Below are 12,036 nucleotides of genomic sequence, written 5' to 3' on the forward strand. Positions count from 1 at the left end.
CCTGCAACTAGAAAATCATTTTGGCACATTCCATTCTTTACCATAGAGGTGGTTGTCTCCAAGGTGGAGACTGCAACGGGGGAAATAAAGCACTGAGCAAGTGTTTCTATATATTGAGCGTTCAGGAGAAGGAGCTGTTGCATCCTTCAATTAATGCGCAGGAGGGAACTCGGCGCCAGCTGGGGGGTGGACCACAAGCCCCAAGGTGACTCACAGCAGGAGCCACTGGAGGCATGATTATGCATGCCTGGAGGCACTATAAACGTACGGGGAATTGGCCCATTGCGCGGGACGTTCCTGTCTTCTGCCGTCATCACCTGGAAACAGGCTGGGCCACCCCTCATTAGTTGGGCATCTCCTTCCTGGCTGTGCGCTATCCAGTTATGACTATTTCATTTTGTTTGTTTTATGCTTGGGTACTAGCAAGCTTGTGAGTGACACTAGTGACCCCTGTGAAATGGGAAGATGGAAAATGCCATTAGGGTTGAACAAATCCCACATGCCCACCCTTAAGCATCTCAAATGAGTAATCTACGACCTTTTGTAAACCACAATTCTCTTTAATGCAAGTTGAAATGTCCACCCTATATTTGCATGAATGCGCTCATAATTATGCATTATTTGTTACACACATTAATTTACAGATACTTTTAGTGAAATAAAAACCTGTCATGGTTTTGCGTAATCTACTGTTGCTTACGAAAATACTAAGGGCCTCATCTACAAGGAAATGGCACAGTGCTGTGCCGCAAGCAATTTCGTTGTGCCAAGGTGCGTCATTTCCAAAATGCATGGATGTGACGTATTTAAAAGAATACAGCATATTTCACCCTGCACCGGCACTAAATTAGCTGCCTAGGGCCAACGCAGCCACCCTTGCACCATAGTGCAAGGATGGCTGAGTTGCAGGTGAGATTGGGGCACCTTTCTGCACAAACACAATCTTTAGTGGTGATTTGCTCCTTCTATATGTACTGCACAATGCAGCACACACAGAAAGAGAAAAAAACGAGAAGAAATAAACGTATTTCTTATTGTTGCGCCACTTTAACGCCTTCCCTGGGGAGGTGTTAGTTTTTGCCTCAGGTTTAAGATTTCTCGTAAATCTGAGGCAGTGTCAAAAAGCAATGGTTGTTGCTTGGGTATGCCCACAGCAGCACCCTGTGCATGCACCATAGCCGCAGAAAACTACGTCGGTCGGCCCATATCTAAAAGGCCACGTTAAGCCAGGAAAAGTGGCTTAACACTGCCTAGTAGATATGGTGCACTGCACAGCGCATCCGGAGTGTTGCAAAAAGTGACGCTGCGGTGGCGCCAGAGACCCGTAAATGAAGCCCTAAGGGGCTGATTTACAAGCCCCATGCGGCACCAGTGCGTCACTTTTTCCCATATAAAAAAGTGACACACCGGCGGTGCATGGGACTTGTCATTAAGCCCCTAAATATGAAGCCTGCGCTGAATTCTCAGTTTTTTCCTCCCTTACACTTGTATGAAAATGCCATAATGATGTAGCGTATGTATTATTGCAGGAAACATTGCATAGTACATTTGCTGGCACTGGTTGAAGTGACCAATTAGAGAGCAGATTTTTTTTAATTTAGTAAATGTGATGCTTGATTATATGGCATTAAGCGCGGTGGACTAGAACTGTGTCAACGGGAAAAGGTAAGCATAAAAAACTCCACCGCGCAGCATGGTGGTATGACATAGCTGAGTTCACTGCGTGCCTTCACTCTCAAAAGCTTCCACCGGGAAAATTGGTATTCACTTGTGCTCTTCTGCATCATCGTACATATATGTTTATAGGTGTGGGCGTCACTCCCACAGTCCAGAATTTCTAATAGCCGTGCACCTCTGCGGTGAGTTTGTCGTTGAAGTGTCGTCAGTCCGGGTTATCTGCCAGGAAATGGTGTACATTTCATGGATACTATCCAGGCAACCGAAGGCGTTGGTGGGAGCTTCATGAACAGACCCGGCTGTACTCATGGCAGGTGGAGTACACGCCAGCCACTGACAGGTACAGTTTGCCATCTTTACACACACAGATTTCGTAAAGTCCTTGAACGCTGCCAGCATCGCCCCTTGAACCCTGAGGCAGTTTGGGAAGTCGCACGGTTTCAGCATCAAGCACGATCTGTTCAGAAGACAAAAAAAGGTGTGCCCACCATTAAATCAAGAATACAAAAAATATTAGAAATACAGAAAATTTATAACATGGTTTAACTTGTAATAAAATCCCTGACGCATCAGGCAATCTAGTCATCCATTCATTCTGGCACTTTTAATGACTGTACAATTACTTGGCTGCTTCCATAATTCTGTGGTGAATAAGGTGGCCGAAGAAGTCCGCTATGGACCTTTATTTTAATCATTCCCATCATATTAGAAATATAAATATCCTCACGAGGCAATAGTACAAATAATCCATATAAACTAAAACCTAATTAAGAAGGCTCTAACATAAACAAGAATTGCCCAAACCAATTGGTTTAGCCTGTAAGTATTTCTTCATTGTTTGTTTATGTGTACGGATTAGTGATAAACGTGAGAATAAATCAAAGGTTGGGGAATGGGTAGATAAGTGAATGCATCATTGGGCTGATTAACGAAGGAGAGAGTGCATTTATGAAACGGGGAATGCATAGATAGATAGAACGAGTTCACGAGTGAACAATGAGAGGAATGAGTGAGTCAATGAATGAAGAGGGCAAGGGCAGATTGTGAGTGAGGGCAGGGATAGGAAAGTGGGACAAGTGCAGTGAGGGGAGCATTGTGGGGAAAATTGATAGTGAACTGGATTTGGTTAATTAATTGGTAAGTAAGGGAGTGTGGTAGGTGTGAAGATGTGTATGAACAGACTTTTTCTACATGGCTGATGATATTTCATGCGTCACAGGACTTAAAGCATGTTAACATGCTCGTTGTTTGTAATTTGAAATAATGTAAGTGCTTGATTTAGTAAATATAAAAGTGCTGGGACTAGCTGTAGGCCTTCATTAACATGATGGTCTTAGCAGCTTTACTTCTTGAATTTTAATGTGCTAAACTGTTGTTTATTTTCTGCTGCTCATGTTGCCAGAGAAAATGTTTCCCAATACCTGGTGCACCATGGCTGAAAGTCAGCCTGCTAGTTGGCACTCAGCAATGTTATGGCCAGTTTTTTTTTTCCTTTTCCGCAGGGGGGTTGGGGGGTTGGGTGGTTAGGAGATCTATGTGGTATGGCCTCTTCAATAACAGGGAAACATGACTGAGTGAGCTGTGTAGATGGGTACAGGGCTCTCTTAACCAATAAATGCTGTGCATGTTATGTGTATTTGTAAAGCGCACTATCTCCCGCGAGGGTATCCTGGAGCTGGTGCCCATCTTTACTTTCATAAGATAAAGTCAAGATGCCAACAATGTACTTATTTATAGCAAATAAATGTAAATTATATCAACAATAATTTCAAGATGTTCAAATCGTGGTAACGTCTAAATAGAATTAAACCTTTGACCATTTCATGTGATCTAATCACAAAAGAACGAAATCGGAGACGTACTATCAAACTAAGAGCTTTTGTATTTTACACAATATGAAAATGTAAATTCAGTGGAGTACATAAACCAAAACATATGTAGTTACATCGAAATGGTACGTATAATATTATCAACGTTTCTGCTGAGTCAACTATCCAGGTAACAAACCCGCACTCAATAAGAATGCCCATAAAAAATTAATCATGCATTGATAATCCAAGACTCCACACAGAAGAATTTGGTAAATAGAAGAGGTCCCCTTAATATATCCCCCTAATCGATAATCTCAGGAGCAGGTGAATGAAAATCAGTGAGGGGATAAATGATCACTTTCTAACAAAGTGAGAGACGCCTAAATAAACGCGTGGGAGACCCAGTATTCCCTTCGTTGATTTTGATTCGGTCCTGATTTATTCGGTCTACTGACGCCTTGTTTAAGGTTCTACCATAACTCAAATCTTCTTGCCCCTGAGATTATATATCAGGGGGATGTATTTAGGGGACATCTTCTATTTATGATTCAGTGCAAGTCCTGATGATGGTCTCACTGACATCTGCTATCCAGACTGAAAGGTCGACGCACTACCCAACTCATATCTAATTCTTCAGTGTGAATGACAATATTGTCATATTGTGTGAAATATAAAAGCTCTTATTTTGAAAATACACCTTCGGTGTCATTCTTTTGTGATTAGATCACATGAAATATGGTCAATGGCTTAATTCTATTTAGATATTACTATGATTTGAACATCTTCTAACTATCATTAATTTATTTACATTTATCTGCAATAAATAAGTCCCTTGTTGTTTATCCTTTCGATATCCCAGCCCACGAGTTCATACGGAGTTGTCCCTATTTATTACTCGTCCTTGATTTCATGGCACAGAATTCTTAAAATGTGTGTGAAAAGTATCTTCTTGGCTTGAAGGTCAGTCTGTACAAAACACACATTGATGGACAGATTTACAACCTTTTTGCCAAGGTAGTTCACGATCCAAATTAACTGTGAAGGGGAAAAAAGCCATAGGCACTAAACTTGGCTTAATGCTGTCACCTGAGCGTTGGAGCACACACCGGCTGCCTTGCAGCACGCACAGCCTTGCAGAAGCAAGTGTGTGCTGTCCAGCTTGGGATTTGTGCTGGAACCACACTTTTCCATCAAAAATCCCTCTACATGGAGAACAGCAAAAGGGTCAGATGCATTTGATGGGTGTGTGTTTGAAATGCAGCACACATGAAATGCGTTTTTTTGTGGAGAAATTAACACATTTCCCCTTTGTCTGCTTCAAGTAGGCGTTAGTTTTGATACAAAGCTCGGTCTAACTCGATAGTAGACAAGGCTCTGCGTCAAAACCTATGGTTGTGCACTCTGGTCTACCCTCTTTAATGTCCCTTCACCAATGTGATGCAAAGCGAACGCAAAGGTTATTTTCCAATGGAAAAAACCCTCGGGGCTTAAAAATAGAAGCATGCGTCACTTTGTGCCACATTGCGTTGATTTACGTCACGCTAGTGCCGGCTCAAGGCCATAGTAAATCTGACCCCCAAGTGATTACAGTGCAGGTGTCTCTGCACAGCACGTGATGTAATCTACACGAGTCTCTGAGTGTGTCCTTCGTGGTTATATTCACATCATACGTGTATTTGTAGATTTAAATACACAATATCGTGTATGATCTTTTACATAATGTCGGGTGCCTAAACCAAAGCCTTTCAGAGCAGAGGTATACAATATGAATATGTAATATTTGTTCATACTTGTCTCATAAACAGAATGGGTAATGGGCATATTTAAGAATGATTTAAAAGAACAGACTGATATTTGTCTCTGTTTTAGACCCACTAGAGCACGCACGGTGCAGGTCACTTACCGCCTCGCTTACTTTTCGTGGCGTATTTTCATTCTAGACCAGACTACAAATCGATAACCCTTACGCGAGGCCCTGCCTCCCCTTCCCTTCTTCCTTGACCCATTTTCTTTATTCACACGTGTAATTTTAGTGGACGAACAGAGGCACTACACCTTTTCAGCTCTAGGAATAATGTCCCCTTTTCCAGAAATCGTAGTTTACTGCAGCCACCATGTTATTTCCAAGGGCTAGAGATTCTATGGGGCAAATATATACTATGTTTGCGCTAAATTTGACTAATTTTTGTTTCATGCAAATTCGGTGCAAACTTAACTCCATGTCTAGCGTCAAAATATTGGATTTAGCACCATTTTTTGGATACATACACCTACCTTTGGTCAATGAGATGTGAGGTAGGCGTTCCCATCTGAAAAAATGGTGCTATACCCATAGCCCCATATTTATCCCTTGTGCCAAAATGACACACGGGTGGGAGGAGGGGTTCAATAGTAGTGCAAAGCTTGCTTTGCACCGCTATTTAATTCCTGGGTCAGCCCAGGTCTTAGGGGACCTGTGGACCCATTTCCATGGTGAAACACCATGGAATGGGCCCACAGGTGCCCACCCCAAGCCCCAGGAACACCACCACCCACACCAGAGGGACACCAGAGGATGGGGAACCCCATCCCAGGTAAGTAGGGTAAGTATTTAAAAAGAAAATGTTTAAATGCCTTTGGGGGCCCTGACATGGGCCCCCCTGCAAGACACTGGATGCAATGACCATGCCCCGGGGACCCTGGTCCCCTGTGCTGGCCATTGGGGTGGTGGACATGTCTCCTGTCTTTTCTAAGACAGGAGTCATGTAGTATGGATGGTTTTGCGTCAGGAAATGACGCTAGGCTTGTTAGAGGCATTTTTTTGGCTCTAACCAGCCTAGCGTAATTTTTTTAGGCAAAGCCCCCTTCCCCCGTACCACCACCCCCACCCCGCTAACGTTTTTTTTTTTTATGCTAGCTCACCCTGAGAGCCGGCTTGTGAGATTCTATAAATTTGGTGCCCGGCTGGCACTTTGGAATGACAGAAGCCGGCGCTATACGTTTTGCTGCAAAACTGTGTTTGCACAGTTTTGCGGTAAAAAGTATAAATATGCCCGTAGTGACCATTCCATGGCACGTCTCTTTTCGTCTCTTCACTATTCACTGGAGTGTTTTATGTGAGAGAGGAGGCAGAAGTGTCGATCTGGGGCGTTAGGGAAGGAGAGAGAGATACGGTCTAGGCAGTGAATCCTGCATGGAGAAATATCACAATAAAAGAAATCCTGGAACTTTAGACTTTCTGTCACCCAGGCTCAGACTGCGCTAACCAGTCCTGTAACAATTTAGTGCCAAACGGCCATGTAAATAAATCACACAACATAGCACAACATAGCATAGCACAGCATTCAGTTATACGATAACTACATAATTCATTTAACATTTAACAACACACCACAGAAAACTGTCTGTTTTAGATATGACCTCTAGATGACTTATGGGTATAATATTCCAGTTCGCTTTGTATTACATAACAAAATTATGTGTTTGTTTATACCACAGTTTTTCATGATTTAATAGTCAGTTGGTGTACGCCCCAACAACAAGCATATTGGTAAATCAGAGAAAGGCAAAAAAAGATCCAGCTGTAATAATTGATGTGTACCATTTACTAAACATGGTTTATGTTATTTATCTGCTCCTGTAATAATTGATGTGGATCATGTATTGGGTATGAACTATGTTATTGACTTAAATTAATCTTTTTACTAAGACCCTTTGATTTATGTTCATTAATAAGGCGTTTGCCAAGCAGTAAGTTGCTAATTTAGTTTAAATGCGATATTTTTCATTTACTCACGATAATGAAAGATGGCAACGCTTATTTAAAATGTGCATGTGAGAAGGGGCAAATTTGGGTGGCGAGAACGTGGTTGCCCTCATTTGAGCTCTATACACTGATCACCCCCGCAGTTGCTGGAGGTAGTTTCTAGGGGTCCAGAGCACTGCAGACCACAGCTGTTTGAGGTTGGAAAGTGCGGCACCTGATATAAACAGTTCTGGAAACCCTGCTACAGTGGATTTTCAAGCTTCAAGAAGTTGCAGAGTCAACAGCGATGGGTAAAATGGTGATGGATGTGTTTGATGCTTCTACAGCACCAGCACTGACAGTGAGAGCAACCGGCCCTAAAGGCAAACAGTGATTAAAAGTCAGCCTGTTTTGATGGTATTGGAAGAACCTTGGGCATAGTTTGAGCCCAGTGGCATGACAGGGGAAGCTGCTGTTATTAGAAGTCCTTTGAACTTGCTATTTCTGGCTGTGGGTGGTTGGGAAAGGTGAAAGCAGCATTTCCTTGAGAGGGTTGATGTATGAGGGCAGGTTATGAGTCCTGGTTATGAGTCCTATCACAGTATGATGGTGTGATTTCTTTTTGAGTGATTGCCATGTCAGTAAATCAAACCAAAAGAGATAAGGAGGACTTTTTCCCACTGGTACTTGAAAGGAAGGGGTTGCCTACAAAGTGCGTAGAGAATATGGAAGCTTGAATCTGGATGAAGAGTCATGAAATGAAAGTGACCCTGGACATTATCCTATAAAAGTTGGAAAAGCTGGAGAAATCAATGTTGTTGGTTGAAGTACGTTTGGAGAGGATAGAGAAGAGGATGCGCAGGGTACAAGCCATGGAACTCAAAGGTGGGAGCATGGGAGCATGGGTGTATCATGTTGAGAAGGAGGTTGTGTCGATATAGGCTCCCAAAATAGACTGTTGTCCTGTATGGGATGGTGGAGCCTTTGGAGAATGCCTGAAAGATGTCTAATCTAGAGTTCCGGCATTTCCCGCTATACCTTCAGACAGTAGAGTGATTGAAGCGATGCAGAATTTCTTAGGGAAACAATTGCTTCCCTATAGCCATACTGCAATGCAGTTGGTGAGAAAGGCCCACAGACTCCTGATTAGGTCACATCATACCCCAATCTACTTGGATGGAAGCACCATCAAAGTGATTCTCCACAACAGTGGTATCACGATGCAAGTCTTGAAGAGAAGGGCAGTGTTGAAAAACGCTTTGCACAGACAAAGACAGTGGATTCTCCTCCTTACTGATCTTAGCATGAGTAAGGAGGTTAGGAGGACAGACTTTCAAGAGGTGCACAAAGTGGTGATTCTGCTGAGTATTGCCTCTTTTCTTTTCTTTTCTTTGGCACCCTGATCCAACAAATGGAGCAACGGCTTCATCTTCATCCTGACAACATGCTCCTTCCTAGAAATTGCCAGATCCAGTGGTGCTCTGATCGATCCAGGATGATTTTAAGGTGGTAGTTATTTGAGCATGTGTGAATGTTCTCTGCCTGAGCCTCTGTAATGGCAGTTAGAACCACACAGTGAGCATTTCTTTGCACTTAAATCTTTCTGTGCCCTTCAATCCATGTCTGGCTAGGTTTAGTTGACAGGTCCTTGTGCATTCACTCGGACACACCCCAAACACAGGGTACTCAGCCTCACTTGCATACATCTGCATTTTGAATGGGTCTTCCTGGGCTGGGAGGGTGGAGGGCCTGCCCTCACACAAAGGACTGCCACACCCCTACTGGGACTCTGGCAGACAGGATTGAACTGAAAGGGGGCTTGGTGAATTTCTTAGACACTCTTTGAAGTCACCCCCACTTCAAAGGCACAACTTAGTATAAAACAGGGCCTCTGCCCTACCTCATCAGACACTTGCTGGAGAAGAAACCTGAACCAGAAACTGCATCCTGCCAAGAAGAACTGCCTGGCTGCTCAAAGGACTCACCTGTCTGCTTTTCTACAAAGGACTGCTGCCTTGCTGAACTCTTGTCTGACTGTAAAATTGCTCTCCAAGGGCTTGGATAGAGCTTGCCTCCTGTTCCCTGAAGTCCCAGGACCAAAAAGACTTCTCTCTTTCACTTGGACGCTTCGTGCCCCGAAATTTTTGACGCAAAGCTTGTTCCGCGGTGAGAAAAACGCTGCACACCGACGCTGATCGACGCGACGCCTTCGGGACGACCGGAACTTCGACGCACGGCCTCGCAAGGACAACGCCGCCCGACTTCCAGAGGAGAAATCGATGCAACGCCTGCGGTGAGATCGAAACTTCGACGCACAGCCCCGCGGAACGACGCGAAGCCGGAAAACAAGCAGGAGAATCCAAGCACAGACCCGGGACATCTGGTAATCCCCGCGACCCATAGAAGGAGACGGTCCGCGTGCCGGAAAACGACGCACGTCTTCCCCGAGTGAAAAATAACGACGCAAGTCCGTGTGTGAAGGGGCGCAACCGACGCACACACCATTTTTCCTCCCATAGAACGACACACATCTCCCTGCGTGAAAAATAACGACGCAAGTCCATGTGTGAAGGGGCGTAACCGACACACACACCATTTTTCCACACATCTCCTCTTCTGCGGCCCTCTGTGGAGATTTTCCACCAGAAACCAGGTACTTTGTGCTTGAAAGAGACTTTGTTTGCTTTTTAAAGACTTAAGACACTTTATATCACTTCTTAGTGATATCTTTACAAATTCATATTGCAACTTTGATCGATTTGACCTGCAAATACCCAGATAAATATTATATATTTTTCTAAACACTGTGTGGTGTATTTTTGTGGTGTGATATTATGGTATTGTATGATTTATTGCACAAATGCTTTACACATTGCCTTCTAAGTTAAGCCTGACTGCTCGTGCCAAGCTACCAGAGGGTGGGCACAGGCTGATTTTGGATTGTGTGTGACTTACCCTGACTAGAGTGAGGGTTCTTGCTTGGACAGAGGGCAACCTGACTGCCAACCAAAAACCCATTTCTAACAGCTATGATATAGATATTGCTGGAAATGGACTTTCTGCAGGGTCACCCCCAAACTTTTTGCATTCCTCCTCTTTTTCTAACCTCATTTTTGCTGGCTTTAGGACTCTGTGCACTTTACCACTGCTAATCAGTGCTAAAGTGCATATGCTCTCTCCTTAAAACATGGTGACATTGGCTCATACCCAACTGGCTTATTTAATTTACTTGTAAGTCCCTAGTCAAGTGCACTACATGTGCCCAGGGCATGTAAATTAAATGCTACTAGTGGGCTGCAGCACTGGTTATGTCACCCACATAAATAGCCCCCAACCATGACTCAGGCCTGACATTGCAAGGCCTCTGTGTGTAGTTTCACTGCCACTTCGACTTGGCATTTAAAAGTAATTGCCAAGTCTTAAACTCCCCTTTTTCTACATATAAGTCATCCGTAAGGTAGGTCCAGGTAGCCCATAAAGCAGGGTGCTACGTAGGCAAAAGGCAGGACATGTGTGTTCTGTATGTCCTGGTAGTGTAAAACTCCTAAATTCGTTTTACACTGCTGTGAGGCTTGCTTCTTGTATAGGATAGCATTAGGGCTACCCTCATATACTGTTTGAATGGTAGATCCTGATCTGAAAGGAGTAGCCAGGTCAAATGTAGTATGGCCAGAAGGGTGATACAAAATCCTGCTCTATGGTGAAGTTGGATTTTATATTACTATTTTAGAAATGCTACTTTTTGAAAGTGAGCATTTCTCTACTCTCAAATCATTCTGTGTCTTCCAATCCATGTCTGGCTAGGTTTAGTTGACAGCTCCCTTGTGCATTCACTCAGACAACCCCAAACAGAGGATGCTCATTCACACTTGCACACATCTGCATATTGAATGGGTCCTCCTGGGCTGGGAGGGTGGAGGGCCTGCCACTTACATGTCAAAGGACAGTAACCTGCCCTCACACAAAGGACTGCCACACCCCCTACTGGGACCCTGGAAGACAGGATGGAACTGAAAGGGGACCTTGTGCACTTTTAAGCCACTCTTTGAAGTCTCCCCACTTCAAAGGCCCATTTAGGTATTTACGCAGGGTCTCTGACCCTAATACTCAGACACTTCTTGACAAGACACTCTTGTCACAGACACTTCCTGGAGAAGAGAACCTGAACCAGAACCTGCATCCTGCCAAGAAGAACTGCCTGGCTGCCCAAAGGACTTACCTGACGGCTTTCTGTGAAGGACTGCTGCCTTGCTGTTGCCCTGCTGCCTTACTGCTCTCTGGCTGTGCTGAGAAGTGCTCTCCAAGGCTTGGATAGAGCTTGCCTCCTATTCCCTGAAGTAACAGGACAAAAAGATTTCATCTCTGCAAGAAGGACTCCATGTGCGGTGAAAATCAACGCACAGCCAGCCAGAAACGACGCACAGCCTGCAATGTGGTGAAAAATTCACTGCACGCCGAACCAGAATAACGCAGCACGACTTCGCAAAGAGAAGATCAACGCAGCGCCAGCGTAGCAAGCGGAAATTCGACGCACAGCCCACTGGATTGATGCACAGCCGAGCCGGAAAGACACAGTCCGAATTCCAGAGAGGAATCAATGCAGCGCCTGCTGTGCGGGAGAAATTTCCACACAACGCCTACCAGATCGACGCAGCCCCTGTGACTTCATCCCATCAGCGCCGGAAATCCAGGCATTGTCCTGAGGGCGTCTGAAAACCCTGCAACCCGAAGAGGATCCAAGACCGCGCCCCGGAAATCGACGCAAAGCCTTCCCTGAGTGAAAAATAAATTATGCATCGCCGTATGCGGCCAGAGAAATCGATG

The 12,036-nt window shown here is 44.4% G+C and overlaps 1 protein-coding gene across 6 annotated transcripts in view; it reads right to left on the reverse strand.

Annotated features, from left to right (window-relative positions):
* Positions 1-539: 539 nt before the first annotated feature.
* SGCG (sarcoglycan gamma) overlaps positions 540-12,036 on the reverse strand; it is a 1,215,835-nt gene continuing 1,204,338 nt past the window's right edge. For 4 of the 6 annotated variants that reach the window (XM_069202251.1, XM_069202248.1, XM_069202253.1 and 1 more), the window contains one exon: positions 540-2,134. In XM_069202251.1, the coding sequence (XP_069058352.1) occupies positions 1,816-2,134 (319 nt within the window). In that variant the 3' untranslated portion in view covers positions 540-1,815. The remainder of the gene's footprint in view (positions 2,135-12,036) is intronic. The other 2 variants (XM_069202252.1, XM_069202254.1) reach the window with 1 other exon arrangement.

Source organism: Pleurodeles waltl, chromosome 8, assembly GCF_031143425.1.
Source record: "Pleurodeles waltl isolate 20211129_DDA chromosome 8, aPleWal1.hap1.20221129, whole genome shotgun sequence".
NCBI lineage: Eukaryota > Metazoa > Chordata > Amphibia > Caudata > Salamandridae > Pleurodeles > Pleurodeles waltl.